This window comes from Macadamia integrifolia, chromosome 1 (assembly GCF_013358625.1).
Source record: "Macadamia integrifolia cultivar HAES 741 chromosome 1, SCU_Mint_v3, whole genome shotgun sequence".
In the NCBI taxonomy this organism is placed as follows: Eukaryota; Viridiplantae; Streptophyta; class Magnoliopsida; order Proteales; family Proteaceae; genus Macadamia; species Macadamia integrifolia.
In genome coordinates, this window is record NC_056557.1 from 2,823 (window position 1) to 25,664 (window position 22,842).

The window sequence follows — 22,842 nt, forward strand, 5'->3', positions numbered from 1 at the left end:
TCGAAACCGAGCGATAAGGGAAAGTCCCGCACCAGGGGGAAGGACGCGACGTGTCGCCTGGGCCAGACATGGGGAACCACGCCAAGGAGACGAACAAAGACATGAGGACTAGGGGTTGAAGCAGATGATCCTGGACCTGAAAGATGAGATCAAGAAGGTGGCAGAAAACTAGAAGGGAGCTCGCGAGCCAGACCTCACTAATGACACGGCTCTAGCTGATGAGGTCATGAGGGACCTGTGAAAGCCGACTGGGGACCCCGTCGATCATCTGGAAGGCTTCAAGGTCGCTATGCAGTTCCATTAAGTCTCGAAAAACATCATGTGTCGCGCGCTGCCATTGATGTTCAGAGGAGCGGCAAGGCAATGGTACAATAGTTTGTCGACGAAGTAGATCCACAGCTTTAGCGATTTAAGTTACTTCTTCATGAAGGGATTCTCCAGTAGCCAACCCCTTCAGAAAATCACGTTGAACTTGACCAACGTCAAGCAATATGAAGGAGAATCACTGCGAAACTACATGAAGCGCTTCTAACAAGAGAAGATCACGATTAGAGGTCTGCACCCGAAAGAAGAGTTTACAGCCCTGTTGGGAGGCGTCAAGGATAAGGAGTTGAAAAGGTCTTTGGAAAAGTATACACCGAGGAACCTGGCCAAGTTGAGAGCTCGGTGCGATAAGTACATCCAGATGGAAGAAACCCTTCAAGCCGATGAAGAAGCTGAATGGAAGACGGGAAGGAAAAGGATCTCAAGGGGCGATGACAAACCTTCCGAAGAAAGCAAAAAACGAAAGTCCGAGCGTAGCCGGGCACCCAGTCCACCAAGGAAGTTCGAGAAATACGCGCCCCTGAACAAAAAACGAACGGATGTGATGATGCAGATAAAGGACTCCCCGGATGCCAGAGCCATGAAGTGGCCAAGTAAGATGGGACGACACCCCGAGAGACGCAATATGGACAAATATTGCCACTTCCACAGGGACCACAGCCACGACACCAAAGATTGTTGGCACCTCAAGGGGGAAATAGAAAGAATGATAAGAAGAGGATATCTAGGCCGATTCGTGGACTGCGAAAAGGAGGATGCCCAAGACGATAATGACCGCAGGGACAACCATCGTAGAGATGGCAGAGGCCATTATGAAAGAAGGGGGCCAGCCCGCAGAGGCAATCAGGAACCGCAAAGGGACCGGACACCAGAGGAAGCTGACCATCACCTCCGGGATGAGAATAAAAGCCCAACTAGGGTTATAGCGACAATCTATGGAGGCTAAGCCACTGGAGAAAGTTCAGTTCAGCCAGGAAAGCAAAAGCCTATGTGAGAAGCGTACATATGGTTGAATGGTCGAATAAGAAGGCGAGGACGAGGATGGTTATTTCCTTCTCAGATGATGATCTGGAAGGGGTGCACACTCCACACGACGATGCCCTGGTAGTCACCATAACCATAGCCGATTGCAGAGTGAAGAGAATCTTGGTGGATAATGGCAGTTCAGCTGATATCCTGTTCCTTAAAGCTTTTCAGAAGATGGCCCTAGATGAGGGAAAGCTGAAGAAAGTTGAACACCCATTGTAACGATTCTCCGGCGTCCCAGTAAAAGTGGAGGGGTCGATTGAGTTGTCGGTAAGAGTCGGCACCGGAGATCGCCAAGTAATAGTCATGATCAACTTCCTGGTAGTAGGCATTACTTCGGCATACATTGCCATAGTAGGAAGAGTTGGTTTAAACCTGCTAAAGGCTGTCGTCTCCACACTACATCTCAAGATGAAATTCCTAACCAAGAACGATGTCGGTGAATGTCAAGGCGATCAGGAGGCATCCCGAAGATGCTACGCCACTACCTTATGGGGAAGAGAGAAGGCGGGTGAGGCACTCCCGATAGAAGATCTGCGCGATGACACCAGTTATCAAAGGGGGGAATCGACTGAGGATCTGATACAAGTTGAGGTTGAAGAGGGGTATAACACTTGCCAATTCCAGGTCGGGGCTACAATGCCAAGACAATAACGAGAAAAACTCATCTCATTCCTCTGAAACAACTCTGACGTCTTCACCTGGTCGGCCTTAGACATGCCTGGAATAGACCGAGAGGTAATAGAGCATCATCTGAGTGTCAACCTGGCAAAGAAGTCGGTGTAACAGAAGAAGTGGACCTTCTCCCCCGAAAGGCAGCAAAAAATAGATGAAGTAGAGAAGTTGCTGAAGGCCCAGTTCATCCGCAAGATCCAATACCCGGAGTGGATATCCAACGTGGTGATGGTCCCGAAGGCAAATGAAAAGTGGAGGATTTGCATCGACTTCACTGATCTGAACAAGGCCTGCCCAAAGGATGGATACCCCCTATCGAAAATAGACCTCCTCATCGATGCCACGGCAGGATATGAGGCGCTGAGCTTCATGGATGCGTACTCGGGGTACAATCAGATCAAGATGTCTGAGGGTGATGTCCCGAAGACATCCTTCGTGACCGAGGGGGGCTTGTACTGCTATGAAGTCATGCCCTTCGGGCTAAAAAACGCAGGGGCCACCTATCAAAGGTTGGTGAATAAAATCTTCAAGGGGATGATCAGCAAAACCATGGAGGTATACATGGACGATATGCTTGTAAAAAGCCTGAAGGCGGAACAGCACATTCAAGACGTAGAAAAGGCGTTCCAGGTACTGAGGCAGTATGACATGAAGCTGAACCTGACAAAGTACGCATTTGGAGTAGCCTCGGGAAAGTTCCTCGGCTTTATTCTCTCGAAGAGGGGAATTGAAGCCAATCCGGTGAAAATACAAGCCATTCGAGATATGAGATCACCCCAAAATGTGAAGCAAGTCCAGGAGTTAACAGGCAGAGTCATCGCCCTAGGGCGATTCCTGTCTCGCTTGGCTGACAGATGCCTCCCCTTCTTTAGAGCCTTGAAGGGATCCAAAAAGTTCGAATGGACGGAGGAATGCGAAAAGTCCTTTGAACAACTGAAGGAGTACCTGGCCGCACCCCCATTGCTGACAAAGCCAAACGCCGGGGATACCTTACAGTTGTACCTTACTGTATCAGCAGTAGCGGTCAGCTCAATACTGATGAAGGAAGAAGGAAGGCAACAACAGCCAATATACTGCATCAGCCGAACCCTGCTAGATGTCGAGACAAGATACAGAAAGACGAAGAAAGTGGCATATGCCCTGGTAACGGCGGCAAGAAAGCTGAGGCCCTATTTTCAATCACATACAGTATGCGTATTCACAAACCAACCCTGAAGAAGATACTACAGCGGCCGGATATGTCCGGTCGCCTGGTAAACTGGGCCATTGAGTTGGGAGAATTCACAGTACAAACCGAGAACCGCAACAAAAGCACAGGCCCTCGCAGACTTTATAGTGGAGATGACGCTCCCTGATGATCCCCAAGAGCTTTTCGAGGACCGAGGCGAAAAGGCTTGGGCATTGTACGTGGATGGTGCTTCCAACAGTATGGGAAGAGGCACGAGGATCATATTGGTCAGCCCCGGAGGTTTCAAGATCGAGTACGCCCTACGGTTCGACTTCGATGCCTCCAACAATGAAGCAGAGTACGAAGAGTTAATAGCCAAAATTAATCTGACACAGGCTTTGATGGTATAAGAGCTGGTGGTGTATAGTGATTCATAGCTCGTGGTACGACAGGTGAATGAAGACTACGAATCCAAAGAACAAAGGATGGTTGGGTACTTGAAAACAGTGCGAGAAAGAATAACAACCTTCAAGGAATTCGAGGTAAGGCAAGTGCCACGAGAAGAGAATGCTAGTGCAGATGCACTATCGCAGTTGGCCACCTCCGACTTCACAGACCTTGGACGATCGGTGTATTTTGAAGTGCTACCACAGCCAAGTACTGAAAGACCCTAAGAGGTATTACCCGTAGGCGAACACGGCCATAGCTGGATGGATGCCATAACCGAATACCTAAAGGAAGGAACACTCCCTGAGAATAGGGATGAGGCAAGGAAAGTACGAATGAGGTCAACACGCTTCCTTTTGAAGGACGAGACACTGTACAAAATAGGGTTCACCGTGCCGTACCTCAAGTGCCTGAACCCCGTCGATGGCGAGTACGCACTCTGAGAAGTGCATGAAGGGATATGCGGCAACACCTGAGATCCTGGGCCTTGGCGCATAAAGTGCTGAGGCAGGGCCTGTTCTGGCCGACAATGAGGAAGGATGCGAAATCATTAGTCAGGAAGTGCGTCAAGTGCCAGATGTTTGCCCCCGTCCCCAGGCAGCACTCTACCAAGCTCTCATCCCTATTAAGCCCAATACCATTCGCCATGTGGGGAATGGACATCCTGGGCCCATTCCCCTGCCCACGAGACAAAGGAAGTTTGTGGTGATGGCGGTAGACTACTTCACGAAATGGGCAGAGGCTGAAGCACTGGCAACGATATCCGAAAAGAATGTAAGGAACTTCTTCCAAAGGGAGGTAGTCTATCGATTTGGAATCCCTCGGGTGGAGGTAACGAACAATGGAACTCAGTTCGCCAATCAGACTTTCGGCTTGTTTTGTGATGCCCTCGGCATTGACCACAGGAAAACGTTTATCGGTTACCCATCGACCAACGGACTGACAGAGGTAACCAACCGTACCCTGCTCCAAGGAATAAAGAAGAGATTGGATGATGCCAAAGGCTTATGCGCAGATGAGTTGTATAATATCCTCTGGGCTTACCGTACAACTGAGAGATCGGCCACCGGAGAAACACCCTTCATTTTAACTTACTGCACCAAAGGTGTACTTCCGATGGAGGAAGGGGCCGTAACCCACTGGATTCAGTACTACAATGAAGAAGAAAACGATAAAGGACTCCGAACGAATTTAGACCTCTTGACCAAAGTCAGAGACACCTCGCAAGAAAGGATGGCCGCCTACTAGCAGAGGGTTGTGAGGCACTACAACTCCAAAGTCCAAAAGAACGAGTTCAAGATGGGTGACCTCGTCCTTAGAAGGGCAAAATTATCAGACTCGAGGCATCAAGGGAAGCTAGCTCCAAATTGGAAAGGTCCTTACAGAGTCTCAAGGGTAATACGGCCGGGGTCCTATCACCTAGAGACTACAGGGGGAGAAAAGGTACCCCGATCGCGGAACTCGAAGAACTTGAGAAAATTCTACCAGTAGTGAAGTAGCAAGCACACTCACATTTTGTAATTTTTTGCTCCTAAGCATTTTCAAGTTGTAACTCATCCTAAGCTCTCCGGATGATTTTATTTATGAAAATTATGTAAGTTGGTTTACGGAAGTTGATGGGAATTCTCTTGTTTGGTGGCTTTAGCTTTGCTGAAGGTCCTTAACTCTGTTGGGAGTTCAGGTAGAGGCAGAGCGGACCTAACCGAAGGTCCTTACCTCGGTTGGGGGCTCTGCCTAAGGCCGAACTGACCTGACCGAAGGTCACAACCTTTGCTGGGGGCTCCAACAAAAGCCGAACGGGCCTAACCGAAGGTCCTTACCTTGGTTGGGAGCTCAGGTAAAGGCCGAGTGGACCTGATCGAAGGTCCTTACCTCAGTTGGGAGCTCTGACTAAGGCCGAGCTGACCTGGCCGAAGGTCACAACCTCGGTTGGTAGCTCAGACCAAGGCCAAGCGGACCTGACCGAAGGTCACCACCTTAGCTGGGAACTCTGGCTAAGGCCGAGCTGACCTGACCGAAGGTCACAGCCTCAGTTGGGAGCTCAGACCAAGGCTGAGTGGACCTGACCGAAGGTCACCACCTCGGCTGGGAACTCTGGCTAAGGGCGAGCTGATTTGATTGAAGGTCACAACCTCGGTTGGGAGCTCAGACTAAGGCCGAGCGGACTCAGACCGAAGGTCACCACCTCAGCTGGGAGCTCAGGCAAAGACCAAGTGGACCTGACCGAAGGTCCTTACCTCGATTGGGAGCTCAGGCAGAGACCGAGCAGACCTGACCGAAGGTCCTTCCCTCGGTTGGGGGATCAGGCCAAGGCCGAGTAGACCTGACCAAGGTCCTTACCTCGGTCGGGGGCATCAGCCAAATCCTACTTGTTCAGGATCCCTTAAAAGTCCACGGCCCTCAGACGTGGGAAACCTCTCAGATAAACTGATGGAGTAGAACCAAGCCTCGTACTAGAGTAGAGGCGTATTAATCCTTGGGCCGCCGAGGGGTTCGGACTTCTTGCACCTACCTACGAGCTAAAGATCCCTTATCAGAAAGAAAATGCGAAAAAGTAAAAGGTAAAGGTATCCGAAGAAAAGAAAATATTCATTCATTGAAAAGGCCCAAAGGCCGAGATTATATGAAAAGGGCCGAAGGCTCACATCACAAAAAAAAAAAGAAGAGACAAAGCCCGAAGGCTCACATCACAAACAAAAAAAGAGGAGAGAAAACCCGAAGGCTGAGGTAAGGCACAGGGTGGCTTCAGAGGGCGTCTATCAGGTTCACGGCCTCGTCATCGACATGATGGAGGGTCTCCCGATTGGAGCCATCATGACCAGGAGTCAGAGGCACCTCACATTGCAGCTGAACCTCACCTTCCTCACTACAACCTTTGTCGTCGGTGTCGACAACCTCGGTGGCTGTTGGGGCTGCCTCAACACACTCCTCTTCGAAGATGAGCCCGTTGTCCTCGAAAGAGACCTCTGGGTAATGCTCGAGGACTTAGTTTCTGACCTCAGTAGCACCCATTGTGAACCTAGGGGCGATGGCACGCTTGACCTCCTCCCGAAAGCCCTCAGAGGCCCTATACTTCTCGGCCCCTCGGGTCTCAGCCTCCTGAACCCTTGACGTTATCTGCACCTTCAGCTCCGGAAGCTTCTGATCGCATTCTTGGTGAGTACGAAGAAGGTCCGCTTTTAGGTGCTCCACCTTCTCGAGGAGAACCGAACGTTCATTCTCCAGGACTGACTTCTCGCGTTCGGAAGCCTCAAGGTCTCGGGCCATGGCTTCGGCCCGGATCGCCAACTGAACCACTTGGTTTTGGGCCTGCATAAGACACCGATGGTCAGTATGTTGCAATGATAATAAATTAAGGTTTGGAAGACCAAAGCTTACCCCTGCCATGAAGATGCAGGCGCTAGTTATCATGGCCGCCGTCCCTTGTCGTTGTGCTTCGGTGACATCTCGGGGGAGATTGCCCTTCAGTACCAGCTCACGAGCGACATGCCCGAAGGACAGAGTGTCGTCTTCTTTAATCGACCACCGAGGGACGAAGCCAACCTCAGCCCTAACATTCCCAGTCCTCGGGCTTCGGAAGTCTGCCACGGGGGAAGAGTCTCGGGAAGACAAGCTATGGCCCAGAGCAGCGAGGGCTTGGACCGCTTCGGTATTGGGTCTTTCCGCCCTGGACCTTCTCTTCGGTGGGGGAGCTTTGGAGGAGGGAGGCCCCTTCTTCTTCTCTTTCCTCTTCAGCCTCTGCTGCTGCTGCCCATCCCGCGCTCTGGCCTCCCTTATCTGGACTTGCCTCTCCGCAGCTGTAGCCTTTGCCTCGGCCCTGGAGATTTGCACTGCATAAAGACGAAGGTAGTTAGTATGAAACACAAGTACCCGAGGTAAGTAAACTTGGGCTGACCTAACACTCACCCGGGCTAAGCCCGAATCTGAACAAAATGGCATCGGACTTAAGGCTGTCGGACTCAACTGGAGGGCAGGTGTCTTGACGCTTCACCATCGCCATCGACTCTGCATCTGTCCCAAGAAAGGCAGGGGTGGAGTTTACCATCCTCAGATCGGGGATATCCCAGATGGTGCCGAAGGGCACACCCTCGGACGACCTCACGAAGAAGAATTTCTCCTTCCACCTGTGGATCGACGTTGGGTAACCGTTCAGCAGCCTAAGGTCTTTCCGAGGACTGAAGTAGTACCAGCCCGAAAGCCTCTTACAGGCATGAAGGAGAAAGCATTTGATGAAGAGAGGGCGGGAGAGAGGCCTCTGGCGCCTAGAGAAAAGGACGAAGAAGCTAAGCATCTGCCGCCATCCATTCGGCGTCAGCTGGGTTGGATAAATCCTATAGTGCCAAAACACCTGAGTGAAGAAAGGATGGAGGGGAAGCCGAAGGCCAGCCTTAAACGCCTCCTTATATAAGCACAGCTCTTCGGAGTTCCAATAGCTGGCTCGGTCGGTCGGTTTTGGTAGCCGGAGCTCAAAAGCATCCAAGATACTAAAGGAGGCCCTTAGCTCCCCCAGCTCCAGCTCGTCCATGGTGGAAACGATGTGGAGAGCCTCCACCTCAAGGAGGTCATGGGTTTGGGCTCGGGATTCAAGCACCCTCTCCCTGAATCCCTCGCCGTTTGAGCCATCCTCGGACCCAGACGGAGAGGTCATGGACGATGAGTCGTGAGCAAAGGGCGAATCGGAGGAAGAGTCCAAGGACATCCCTCAGACCCCCTGGACTCCGATACCTATGGTTAGACATTGTCCTGTCGGAGGACGAGGGACTGTACCCAGACGAACAAGACATCGTACTTACTTTTGGTGAAGACGAAGCGCTAAAGGAAAAGGAACACCTAGACCGAAGGAAGGGTCTCCGAGGGAAAAAAAAAGTGACCCACAAATGGACCCCCACACTTTATAAATAAAAGAAAAACGATACGACTGCTCGAGCATTAATGGCGCCGTCACGTCACCAATTACGACCCCTCTAGATTTGCGCTAGAGTAGACCTAACCAAAGGTCCCTACCTCGGTTAGGAGTTCAGGCAGAGGTCGAGCAGACCTGATCGAAGGTCCTTAGCTCGGTTGGGGATCTGGCTAAGGCCGAGCTGACCTGACCAAAGGTCACAACCTCGGTTGAGGGCTCTGGCTAAGGCCGAGCTGACCTAACTGAAGGTCACAACCTCGGTAGGGGCTCCGATAAAAGCCGAGCGGACCTGATCGAAGGTCCTTACCTTGGTTGGGAGTTCAGGCAGAGGCCGAGCAGACCTAACCGAAGGTCCTTACCTCAGTTGGGGGCTCTGGCTAAGGCCGAGCTGACTTGACCGAAGGTCACAACCTCGGTAGGGGGCTCCAGAAAAAGTCGAGCGGACCTACCCAAAGGTCCTTACCTTAGTTGGGAGCTCAGGCAAAGGCCGAGCAGACCTGACCGAAGGTCCTTACCTTGGTTGGGGGCTCTGGCTAAGGTCAAGCTGACCTGACCGAAGGTCACAACCTCGACAGGGGGCTTCAGTAAAAGCCGAGTGGACCTAAACGAAGGTCCTTACCTCGGTTGAGAGCTCAAGCAAAGGCCGAGCGGACTTGACCGAAGGTCCTTACCTCAGTTGGGAGTTCATACAGAGGCCGAGCGGATCTGACCGAAGGTCCTTACCTCGGTTGGGAGTTCAGGCAGAGGCCGAGCGAACTTGACCGAAGGTCCTTACCTCGGTTGGGGGCTTTGGTTGAGGCCGAGCTGACCTGACCGAAGGTCACAATCTTGGTAGGGGGCTGCGACAATAGCCGAGCGGACCTAATCGAAGGTCCTTACCTCGGTGGAGAGCTCAGGCAGAGGCCGAGCGGACCTGACCGAAGGTCCTTACCTTAGTTGGGGGCTCTGGCTAAGGCCGAGCTAACCTAAACGAAGGTCACAACCTCGGCAGGGGGCTCCAGTAAAAGCCAAGCAGACTTAGCCAAAGGTCCTTACCTCGGTTGAGAGCTCAGGAAAAGGCCGAACGGTCCTGACTGAAGGTCTTTACCTCGGTTGGGGGCTCTGTCTAAGGCCGAACTGACCTGGCTGAAGGTCACAACCTCGATTGGGAATTTAGGCAACAGCCAAGCAGACCTAACCAAAGATCCTTACCTCATTTGGGAGCTCGGGCAAAGGCCGAGCGAACCTGATCGAAGGTCCTTACCTCGATTGAGAGTTTAGGCAGAAGCCGAGCTGACCTGACCGAAGGTCACCACCTCGATTGGGGGCTCATGTAAAGGCTGAGCTGGCTTGACTGAAGGTCCCGGTCGTAAGCAAAACTAAAGCTAGAGCCAAAGGAATAAGGCCTAAGGGACGCATGAATGAGAGAAAATGTCGAAAAACTTGATTACTCCCACAGGAAGAGCCTCCTGGTGAGATCCTCCTGGTGAGAGTAAGGGGGCTACTGATACGGCCAAATTGATTGCCCAGTAGGGTAAGAACACGTGGTATCTAAAGAAAGGACACGTGTCACTCACCTGTTAGAGGCTGCAAGGAGTCTGACCGCGTCAACCACGTGAAGAGAATATTCCCCATGAAGGGGATAAGACGTATCCGAGTAGGACTCGAAGAGGAAAGGAGGCAGACCTGAGGAGGACTCCTCCAAGGAAAAGAGAAACCCTAAACCCTAAGGACTATAAGAGAGGGCCCGAGCGGAGGAAAAAAGGTAAGCAGAAAAACCCACACCATTACCCTTGTGAAAAGTTGTGCGGCCAATCTCTAACTTGGGCATCGGAGGACTAACCCCAGATAAACATCCGGGCCTCTGCCTTCTGTATTTGTGCAGGATTAGCTCATACGGATTTTTGGCAGCAACATAAACAAAAAAGGCTCTTTTTAGACTTGGGTTTTCCTATTAGAAGACCCTCGGAAGTTTTGAACTTGAAGAGTTGACCCATCTGTGTCTTTGTTTCTGACTGTTTATCTTGCAATGCAGCTTCAAGCTGTTCTATAATTTGCTTCGAAGTAGACAAATATTTCTCTGGCGATTCCAGTTTCTACAGTAGATTGCTAATTTGACCTTCTAGTTCGACAATCAGTAAATTCTTCTCTTGAATCTCTACTTCAGCTAGAAGCTTTGCAGTAGTGATCTTCTCCCAAGCTTGCGGGGAAGTATGTCAACCTCGGCCCGTTCATCACCAAGTCCTCAAAGAATAGAGACCTCAAACGTGTCCTCTGCTTTTATGCGGACAAGAATGGTGCCTTCCAGTTCTCTTCTCATGAACTCTTGATCTAAACAAGTCATCTCTTTCTGCAGATTGCCTATGCTCTTTTCCTTTTCAATCCTTGGCATCTGATCTTCGTCGGTGTGCCTATGTTAGAGGGGGATTCCTGTTGCTTTTGTGGTTCTGATTAGCTGAACCTGTCAGTGGCAACCATCATGTCACTGAACTCTTGATCTTCCTTCTCATTCGTTCGTACGATGACCGACAGTCCATCACAATCATAAAACTCATTGATCTAAACACTGCCATTAGACTTTTTTTTTTTTTAATTTCTCAGCTTGATATTCGCTTCGTTCCTTATGAAAGGATTTCTTTTTCTGTTATTCAGGCTGAGTAGGGGCAACGTCCGTTGCTTGATTCGTAAGCTACAAGCACTTCAACAAATTGACGTAAAGTTTCTCCCGTCGCAAGAATTCCCTTCGGATTCCTTGGATTTGAGATTTGTGGAACACTCATTGTGCACTTGATCCAAACTTTTAAGTTTGTTTCACAGCCTTGTTAGTGAAGAAGCTTCTCCCAAGTTATTAATCTGATCTTCCTTTAGTTCTTTAAGATATCTACTCAACTCCTGATTATCTTGCTCAAGATGACTTTTATTGAATTCTATTTCTCTGAAGAAAGTCTCTTTCTTGCCCAATGCATTTCTCAGTGTTGTAACTTCTTCATCCCTTTGAAATGCTAAGCCTTCAATGTTCTCAACTCAGAAAATTGAACTTCCAGAAACTTTCTACTGCTTTCAGTATGAGCTAGAGCTTGGTTGCACACCTGTAATTGGGACTGAAGATCTCGTGAGATTCTAATATGAGAATCCAAGCTTGTCTGCAATGAGGAAATCTCATCAGGCAACATATATTTCTCCTGTTCCCACTCCCTTTTACTTACCCCATATTGATCTTGAAGTTTCCCATCAGCTTCTTCAAGATGTTGAAACTGTTCTTTCTTCCACTTGAGTTGTTCTTCAATTTTCCTGCTTTCCTCCTCTAGGTCCTTATATAGATCATCTCTCTTTCTCAGTTCTTTAAACACTTGGGTTTTTTTGTTCTGCTTCATGGTGCTTGTGAAAAAAAAGAAAAAGAAAAAAAAAGGTGTTCCTTTAGACGTTCAATCTCCTAGTTGTATGCTAGGTTCTTTTCCTCTTAATCTTTAGTTTTCAGATTTGCTTCATCTAAAGCAAAAAATAGTTCTCTGTTCCCTACTTCCAACTTACGCAACTTCTTTGCAGAATTAGATAGGAGTTTATCATTTGCTGTTCTCAGATGCAAAAGAATTTGTTAAGCTTGTCTCGAATTCTTCACCCATTTTGAAGAATGACCCGCTTTGACATATGGTGGTGACTTGAATGAGATTTATCTGAGATCTATGATGGAAGTAGAGGGGTTACGTTGATCCGTTCGACCCGATCAATCGCAACCTGATAGATTGACCCACGACTTGGAGAAGTATATACTATACTATCGTCTTGTTGAGCAAGCAGTTATAATTTGGAGGTTTTTTGAGCTACGGTTTTAGAGCGAGTTTTCTCACCGTTGCTTGGCTGTTCTTGAGCAATCTTGACTGTAAACTCTCTATATAGTGAAATATCTTCTTCTTCACCTGAGGACGTAGCACACCAAATCAGTGTGTGAATCTCGTTAAATCTCTGTGTGTTGTGCGGATCTATATTTGTTTATTTTTGTATTTATTGGTGTTTGCTATAATTGGTTCTCTTTTTTCGCTCAAGAAGGATTTGAAATATTCATACATTTGCCTTGCCAGAGATTCGATCTCATATTTTGCTTATTGTAATTTGACGAACTTGCTTATTGTGGGCTTTCCTGAAGCTCTCAGACATCTTTGTTTTGATCATGTATTCTTTCTTGATCTTCTCCATTGTAGTTTTAACTTCTCCATTGCATTTGTCTTCCTATTTCTAGATTCAAACTACCAGTGCCAGAGGAATACAAAATATTATATGAAATAATTATTATTAAACTCTATTACTTTGTAAATTCTTACTTAAGATCCAAATACAAAATTTTATGCCCAAGGCATACTGCAAAAGACATTTTCCCCCACAATGCAACCTATAATTTGGGAATGTTAAAGGAAAAAACTCTTGACACATTGTACAATAAGAAAAGAGGGGGAGAAAAATTATAGTTTCAAAATATAAGAACAATTAGATGATAGCTTCGGTCTCCATTCTCTCCATGCCTTTTTGGTCTTATGAGTTTCCAAATCACCACTAATTTCACCTCCAAGACTTGCACACTAACTAGAAGAGTGACCAAATATTTTACAATTGCTACAACTAGAAGGTCTCCAATCATAAATGAACTGTTGCATGAAGACAATCCCCTCATACACAAATACTGAACTCGGCAACTCATTTCTGGAATTTACCTCCATACATAAGTGCGCAAATGACGGCCTCTTCTTTGTCATCATTCTCTTATCTGTAATAAGGGGCATCCCTATCACACTCCCAATTCTACTCAATGACTCAGAACTCCAATAATGAAATGGGAGATTTGGTAAACTTATCCAAAAGGGAATAGAACAAAGATTAATCTTATCAAGAGAAGCGCATGGACCCCAAGGCTAGATAATGAAAGGCTTTTTCTGGACAAACCAAGGCCCACCCTCAAGAACTTTTAGCCGATCCTCCTCGACGTTAAATCTAAAAAGCGAACAAACCACTATCGAGCACGTTTACATCAACATGACCTGAAATTTTCCATTGAAACAATAAGCTATCTCTTGTAAATTGAAAAGATGGTCGTCGACCAATGAAGTGGCCGATCAACGCACCCTTCCATTTCTCCATTTCTTCCTTCACAATAGCTGCTGGACAATGAGCAATAGTGTTCCCATTAACAACATCAGGTGCAATGAATTTCAGATTCTAACCCTCTCCCTTTTGCATTGGTGATGACAAGAAACAAGATACCTAAGGCACACCTTTGGGAACAGCAGCATGAGATCCTCCACCTTGGGCTGTGGGAAATGAAGAACCCTTCTGTCCACCTTCTCCCCCTATCTGCCTCCTTTGCTCCACAGTAATAGAAAGCCCAATAGCTGGAGCTATTGGCCTCTCCACCATTTCCTTCTCCAAGTTTTTTGTCTACCTAGAGCTTCATAAAAATAAAAAAAAATAAAAAAAAAACAACTCAGTGCACCACGTGTTCGGCACCAAGTTTTTTGGCGCCATTGTCGGGGAGATAGGTCCATGTTATTTTTCGTTTTCTTTTGGTAAATCGGAGTACTTTGTTTTGTTTTTCTTTTTCTTTTATTGAATTCCTAATAAGAACAACTTGCAATAATAGTTGTATCGGTGGAGGTCACCAAGCCTCATAGTATGATAAAGATAGGTTTCGCACTGTGGCATTACCTCAGGAATTGACCTAAGCAACCCTGAATCCCTGCCGGTAAGCTCACAAAAAAAAATCAGAAAAAAGTTTCCAAATTTTTTTTTCTTGTGTTTGTGGTTTGTCTTATTCTAGTTGTGGATAGTGTTCTGTTGCATAAGTGCAAATAGGTTAGAAAGAAGAGATCCAACAAGTAGTGACCCTATACGTTTGTTCTCTTTAAAACCTTTCAATGTAGGAGACAAACAACAAAACCCTCCACCTAAATCTCTAAAAAATAGGTTATACCCTGCTAGAACAGCCCAACCTTCCTGCATAGCTCTACCACAAGTCCAGGGCAATAATTTTGAGCTCAAATCTCAATACATCACTATGTTTCCCCACTTCCATGGGCTGACCTCTGAGGATGCATACCTATTTCTAAGGGAATTTGAAGAGGTATGTGTTCTAATTAAGATCCAACAGCTTTCTGATGATGTTGTTAAGCTTAGGTTCATCATTTTTGCATTAAAAGACCAAGCTAAGAAGTGGTTGTATGAGTTACCCTCAAATTCCATAACCACATGGGAGAAATTCACAGTTGTCTTCCTCAAGAAGTTTTTCCCAACTCACAAGACCAATAAGCTTAAAAATGTTATCCTTCAGTTTAGGCAAAAGCCTAGTGAGTTCTTTTCTAAACTTATGGAGAGATTTAAGGATCTACTCCAAGAATACCCTCACCATGGCCTAGACTTATGTCATTTATGTCAAATAATTTATGAGGGTATTGATTACCCAACTAAACAAATGATAAAGTCTATGTGCCTTGAGGGATTACATCCTTTACAGATGAAGAAAAGGCATGAGAATTCTTACTTGACTTAGCTGACAAAACCCGTGAGTGGGAATCAACCCAAGAGAGTGAAAGAACCATATGAGGGAAAGGATATTTTGTGGATGGGTTAGTAGCGAAGGAAGCCCACTTAGATAGCTTTATCAAAAGGATTGAGGCTATTATTCCTAGAGAGCCATTATCAATCAATTTGGTTAAGATGTGTGCTTGGTGCCAATCCCCTAGACATGTCATTGAAGAATTCCCCATCACCTCTGAGGGCACTTCCAATGAAAGTGTGAATGCCTTATATCAGAATAATTCATATAGTAACTCTTACAATCCAGAATGGAGAAATCACCCAAATTTCTTCTGGAACCAAAGCAATCAAGTAGTGCCTTCCAATTTTCATAATCAAGGTCAATCTGGACCCCAAAGGCCTCCCTTTGCACAATAAACTTTTGCACCAAATACTTTTCCTAGGCCAACAGTAGTGGAATAGGATAGAGTTTATTATGAAAAAAAAAAAAAAGTTGAGAAAGAAAACCACACAAAAGGAAAGTATGTGTAAATGTCATCAATGTCTTGGTAACATATTTGATAAAAAACACTCCAACGCCTTAGTCATGGGTTCCCTATTACTTCACAAGTGGTCTTGCCTTAAGATAAGGATGTTTTGGAAGAGACAAGGCGAGTTCTGAATTAAGAAATATGCTTGTGCCTGAAATTGATATGAGGTAATAAAAATTCAAGTGTGGGGGTCCCTAGATCAAGTGTAACAGAAATTATCTTTGCTCTGAATCGGTATGGCCCTTACCTTTAGCCAAACAAATTTGATTGATGAGGACAAGGAATCAAATATTGATGAGATTTTGATTAATGTGGAAAGTAATGAGATTGTCTCGGTTAGCATGGAAGGTGCTGAATTGGAAGGAGCAATGAAAGATTCTTATGTAAATATCTTTTCCGTTATAGGTGAAGAATCACTTCCTTATTCTAAGGAAGTGCCATCTATCAAGGAGTGTAATTTGGGGTCAAACGAGCTGTTTGCAGGCAACCAAAAATTGGAGATAAGATCAGAGAAGGTAATCATGGACAAGTTAAAATATGTTCCTACTTCTTCTCTTTCAGCACAAAAGGATGAGGTGGCACTTGATCTTCCTTTGGTAAGAAATCACATGGTGATTAAGGAGGTTGAAACTTCCTTTAAGGGAGTGGTTTTCAAAGAGATTGAAAAAGACAGATTCTGAAGAAGGTTCAAGTGATAAACAAGAAAATGAGGGATCAGGAGAGGAGGGGAATGGAATTTCTTCTCCATCTCGAAACTCAAAGAGGTTTGAATCTTTGGCCAAAATATATGAGAGGTGTAATAAGCAGAAGTGGTGAAGTTGAAGTTCATGACGCAGGAGTTGGTGCTTGGTCTGTGGTTTGTGGTCGTCACAGAAATCCTGGGGGTAGGGGAGTCAATATCAGAGGTGGTCGGGTGGCTTTTCTAACTTCATCTAAGATAGGAAAGAATTCAAAAGGGCCGATGGTGGAGGCTTCTACTTCTGCTCAAATTCTCCAAGAGGTGGCAATGATAGATGCTTTGGCGGTTGCTGCGGAAAATAAAGTGAGAGATTCGTAGAATTTCTCTAAGTATGTTCATGCCAATGGTTAGCCTCAATAGTCTGGTAGGATTGCATTTTCTAGGTGTTGTATTTGTGTCTTGTTGCCAGTGTGCTCTCTCCTCTGAGAGTAATGCCATAGGTGGAGTCAGATTACTGTTTTTTTGATTTTTTGTAATTATTTTTCTTCCTTTTTAATACAAATGACCCATTAGCCAAAAAAAAAAAACAATTAGATGATAAATTTATCTCTGTTCTCCACGCTAAAATCAATGTCCTAAGGCTCTGTTTGTTTCAGCATTTTTTTATGGAAAAATTTACATGTAAAATTTTCGATGTTGAAATATTTTCCAACGTTTGTTGCAAGAGGGAAAATACAATGTAAAATATCACGCTAAAATTTTCCAATGGTTGTCTTTCATTTATTTTACATTGTAAAATTATTTAAAAGAATCATATAAGATTCTATTATTACAAGATTAAATAAGGCAGCCATATTATATGATTGTAAAAGCAATTTGTTGACGTAGGACCCACAAATACATAAGCCTTATGTGATCCATCTAAGGCATCAAAATTTCTAACATGAGACATGCATACCCTTGTAAAGTTGTAAAAAAAAAAAAAAAGGCTCATCCAAATCAAACAAGTTTAAACTTGGCAAGCATTTATAGCCATATCTATAATCAAGGTTGGGAGCCCGTAAGCTAGGAAACTCTGAATTGATAATTTTGAGAATATAATCTAAATCAAACAAGTTTAAACTTGGCAAGCATTTATATCCTTTATCAAGATTTGCAAAATTTGACTTGAGAATTTAAAGCCATATCTTAAAGAGATACATCAATCAATCTCAGCCCAACTCAAATGTCAAATGGGTGATGAAGATATGGTGAAGGTGGTGGTGTTGATGATGAAGCCGCAATAGCTGATAGCTAGTGAGGGAGGAGAAGGAGGAGGAGCAGAAGAGGGTGATGAGGTTTGTATTATAGTTAAGATGTATGTATTAAGAAAAAGAAAAAAATTACAAAAAGAGGCAATCTCTACAACCTTCTATGGGAAGATCATAAGAAAGAAAGGGAGGTCCTTAAATCAAGCAGGACAGACCCTGCCATTCACAACAAAGGAAGCGAATACCAAAGATTGTAAAACACCTTATGAGATGCATCATCAGCCACATAGAATTCAAGAAAGTCCATGGGCTGAATTACAACTTCTCCATGGGACAAAGCATAGAATGCTATGAAAGCCTCCTAGATGTATAGTTTATAATGTGAAATAGCTTCCGCATATTTATTTTGTGTTTAATATTTGGATTTTACGATATCCACTTGTGACGGCTGCTCCATTCCCTTATCCCGGGATGTGAGGCACTACAGTTTTTGCGGTCAATTGTAACTGTCTACATTCGTCCATATTTAGAGAAATTAATGTTCGATAATTCAAGCACCACTCAAATTTTGGCCAAAGATTATTTTTCAAGTCCATTAATCGTGTCTTACAAGATTAATTTATATTTTTGAAGAGTTTTTGAAAGTTAGTTTTACATTAAATATTTGCACTCAATTTTTTAATCCATTTTTTTAAAGGAGTTGATAAATTTTGTTTCACAATAATTTTTTTCCACTAATGTTTTAATTAATTCTGAGTTATTAAATGAAGTTTGTTTAAATTTTAATGCTTTCCCCTCAGAAGAAATTTTTTTTTTCTTTTAAATTTACATTTAATGCTTCCACTAAAGTTTGAAAGTTTGTTTTAAACTTAAATATTTAAATTAAGAATTCCGCTCAAATTTGAATGTTTGAGTTAACATTCATGAACTTAGCTAACCTTATTTTAACTCTAATAGCTAGTTCTAAATGATATATATATATATATATATATGTATGTATATATATATGGCTTGAACTTTAGGAATTAGATAGTTGATCAATTTGCAACTATCTTGCTTAAGAGAAAAATCATTTGAGAATGAAAAAGGGCATGCAAGGAAAGATTTTGTGAGAATTAATTCAAGTGCACTTAAAATGTGTTTAACAATCGGGCTTTTCAAGAAGTCACTCTTGGCTGAAATTGTTGTGAGCATGTATAAGCTCTTTGTTTATTTGTGTGACAACTAAGATACGGCAAGTGTACTGGACCCGCCTTGGAGATTGTTGAGGGGTCCCCACCAAGAGATGTCTTAGCACTAAAGGGTTTAGAAAATTAGTGAGGATGTGCAAACTGTAGTCTCACATCTCCCAAGAAGAGGTTGTTGGCATAGTTGACAACCTCTAAGCTCCTTAATATGATACAATGCGCTTAAGTCTTTGAGGTACATGGGCCAAAGAGGACAATATTGTGCCAAAGTTAATGGGGCTTAGGCATTACACATGGCCTGAGTAGAAAATCCTTAGTCGGGTGACTTGGGTGTATGCTTAGTCCGAAGGACTAAGTTGATGAATTCCTTAGCAAGGTGCCTTGGCGCTTAGCTCGAAGGATTATAGCTAGGTTGGATAAAATCCTTAGCCGTGGAGTGGCTGTGTAAGGTTTTTTGTCCTTGCCTGGGAAAATGATCTTCTTAGTGGAAATTCCTTAGACAAGTTGACCTAGGGAGAGGATGTAGGATCAAGGAGGAATCGAACCTCTATAAATCTTTTGTGCTTTGCTTTTCTTGCATCAACTTTCTGAACAAATTGGGAGGTATAAGAAAAAGGTCATCTCGGCAAAATGGAATGCAAGAAGAATACACCAATGTTTGCCACATGGAGGGGTGATGTAACAATGTCGATCTTTTAGATATCTAGAAAATGCTCTAGATTAGTCATATATCAAAATTCCCATATTTGTGCACAATGGATTAGGGTTTATGGAGGTGATTTTAGTCCATGCCCTCTACTTTCAAGGTCCATTATGGATAATTGTCTGTAGGAGAAAATGTAATACATGTTTCTATCACGTTATGCCTTGGTAGGATTGCCTTTTAGTGCAATTAAAGACAACTTTAAAACTACCCCTTTAGGGTCACAACCCTTGATCTGTATGATTTGTTAGGCCGTAATCTCCATTACTCGCTTTATTATAAAACCCAGGGTAGGGTTGAAACCATAATGGCACAACAATTTATTGTCAAAAATTCAAAGAGTGAGAATCTCTTCATCTTCAACATTGATTTATAGCCATTGGAAAAAGAGCATTCTAAGGAGATCATCACCGGGTGCTGCATTCCTTTAGAGGAACACACCATCACTATGTTTTTAGGTAACCCCTGCTCCCAAATGTTTGGTTTAATTGTTATATCATGGAGATTCAAATGCTGCAAATTTTTATTGTTCTGTTTGTCATATTCCGGTTCCACTGCAACCAGGCTCAGACACTCTATTATAGAGCTAGAGAAGAAGCTCAAGAAACTCAAGATCTTCTGCCATTGCCTGAAATCAACTCACCACTCAAAACACCGCAAGACTACGATGTCTCCCTAAGAACTAGCCTCACGCTCCAGTTCTAACAGGTGGGCGTCAAGGTTACGAGCAGATATCATCCCACCTACAATGTACTAGGTTTCTAAGGGACTTTGAGTTTATCTGGCTGCAGCTGGGATGAAGTTCTAATGAAAGGGTCAAAGCACTTCAGCAAAGAGTTCAGTCAGTTCTGCAATATGAAAATGAGCCACCCGACTGGCAATGTTTGGGTGGAACATGGCTGCCCAGAGCCATCATTTCAGGCCGCCTTTGGTGCTGCCTATAGTGTTTGGTTGGTTAATCTGTTTGCCATAATGGCATCAATGAAGGCAACGGAGACTGCTGTAGTGTGTTTAAGAGTTAAAAGAGGAGAAGAAACCGTTTTAACTGAATCAAATAAAAAATTGCATTGGGGGATTAGAGAAAGAAATTACAGAAACCATGTAGAAAATACTGTAACACAGATGAATATAGACACCAACGAAGAGCAGCAATTCCAATCCAATGTAAAAATTGACTTTTCTGGGGATCTTAAGGTTAAACAGGAGCTCCGGCAGCATCTCTCACCCCTCATAGCTACTTGATTATGAAGCATGTGTTGATATTGGCTTGTTTAGTGCCACTTCAGATCATGAATCCTGAAATTCACGTTGTATCTAGTGAGACTTCAGCGTGGAGACTTTGTGATCTTTGCGTAATTCTCCCTCACAATTTACTCATGTGTACTCTCGATCTTGATTTCTATTGGCATGGTTGCTGGGTCCAATCAAGTACTCTTGCTCAAATCCAAGATAACAATCAGAAACTACAATCAGTTTTGTACCCTGAAAAATGAACACAGTTGCCAACATGAGGAACCAGGAAGAACAAATGAGAGATTTCATTCCATAAAGTGGAGCATCAACTACCCCTACATCACTTCTGGGCAAATAGGCACTCTCCAGAAAATACTAATTGCTAGCACATGATAAATAGCTATCCAGAAAAATGAAGCCAAAAAGGCAAAAGAGAATTTAGAGTAACAAAATCCTCACTTTCTTCCCTCTTTTTCAAAATCTTTCAATCAAGCCTATAGAAAGTAAGTTATCACTACATATAACAGGAAATAGATTAAACAACAAAGCCAATGATTTGACTGAAAAGTGAATCAACAAATTGAAAAGGCGAAACACATTAATTTTCCTGTTTACAGGAAACTCTAGATTGGAATTTCTGTCCTTGTTCTTCACTAACCTTTTCCTGCATTTTCATTGGTTTTATATTTTATTTTGATTTTTTTTGTTTTTGTTGTGTGTGTGTGGGGGGGGGGGTGGAGACAGGATTTTAAGTGTTATATCAGTCCCACAACATCCGTCCTTGCTTGGAAACTCCATGTAGCCGACCCCCATTAAGTTGGTATAAGGTTTTGGATGTTGTTTGTTGTTGCATATCAGTCCCACAACATCCTTCAGAGGGATTACAAAAAGAGAGTGGGATATCATCCAAGATGATTGAAGGGAGTCTTCTGAAAGTGCACAAAGATAATAATTTTTTTTTTTTTAGAGGCAAAAATAATCATCAATGGTTCAATACACAGGTAGCACTAGTACCTTTCTCTACCCTGAATAAACATGAAGCTGCAGAGTTACAGTAGTTAGGGTCTATTAGCCTGGTTCAAACCACTCAAAAGATTCTTGCTGACATGCTCTCTACAAGATTTGGTTGGTCATGGACATTATTTCTAATATAATGTGTAGGATTTATCATAGAAGTGCTTCATAAAAGGAGGGCAAAGTGCTGATGTAGAAGGGCCTCCTACATCTGGGCACTAGTGGGACTCAAGCTTTCCAAAGTCACCTTACTATCTTCAACATTCAGCCATCATCATCCATCACCATTTGCAGTATAACCACCCTCATCCTTCAAACACGAACATTGTAGGATCAAAATTGAGCCAAATCTGACCCCAAGCTGTCCTCAGCACCTACCTCTATTCTCTACTAGCTTTCGATCAAGGTGTGCTCAAGGATTAAAGTATTGGTATCGGTCGCCATATCGGTCGACCAAAATTAAGATACGTATCGGAGGGTATTGTATCGTATCGGAGATACACTAAGATACGCTAAAGATACGCACATAAATGGATATGAAACACCTTTTTAAACACTTTTGTATAAAAATTTATTAAAAAAAAGCTATTAATAACATGTATTATGCATAAACACTAAATTGAGGGTATCGCACTAAGAATTCAAGGTTTGTGGTTGTCCCATAAATGTAAAATCCTTGTTCCCAACCTTGATTTCCACTTTAGTTAGAGAGAAATATGGCTGGCAGCAACTTTGGAACAAAAACCCCTCAAAAAATCGTGTTTTCTTATAAAATACCCATCTTGACCATTATATGACCATAGCGCACTGTATTGGTACATACCGATACGTACCGATACTCACCGATACGTACTGATCGATACTCACCGATATGTACTGATACTCATTGATACGTACCGATCGACACATACCGAAACTTATATTTCCCCTCGATTTTATATTTTTCATAGACTATCAATATGTATTGATAGTGTATTGGTGCATATAGGTATGTATCGTAGGATATATATTGATACGAAAGGATTTTAAAAATTCAATGTATCGTATCAGTGTGTATCGTATCGGTCAGCTAAATTTAAGATACGTATCGGAGGGTATCGTATCGGTATCAGAGATACTTTAAACCATGGGTGTGCTAGACCTTCAGACCGGCACCAATAATAGTGAAAAAAAGAAAAGACCGCCCCACCCCCACCCCCACC

At 44.0% G+C, this 22,842-nt stretch overlaps 1 protein-coding gene and 1 non-coding gene across 6 annotated transcripts in view; both read right to left on the reverse strand.

The window, feature by feature from the left end:
* Window positions 1-14,814: 14,814 nt before the first annotated feature.
* LOC122086672 lies at window positions 14,815-14,921 on the reverse strand. The gene has a single exon (XR_006142515.1). It is a non-coding gene; the product is annotated as a small nucleolar RNA R71 (small nucleolar RNA).
* Window positions 14,922-20,403: 5,482 nt separating this feature from the next.
* LOC122077530 (DExH-box ATP-dependent RNA helicase DExH14) overlaps window positions 20,404-22,842 on the reverse strand; it is a 139,045-nt gene continuing 136,606 nt past the window's right edge. For all 5 annotated transcript variants that reach the window (XM_042643497.1, XM_042643505.1, XM_042643512.1 and 2 more), the window contains one exon: window positions 20,404-20,875. In XM_042643497.1, the coding sequence (XP_042499431.1) occupies window positions 20,768-20,875 (108 nt within the window). In that variant the 3' untranslated portion in view covers window positions 20,404-20,767. The remainder of the gene's footprint in view (window positions 20,876-22,842) is intronic.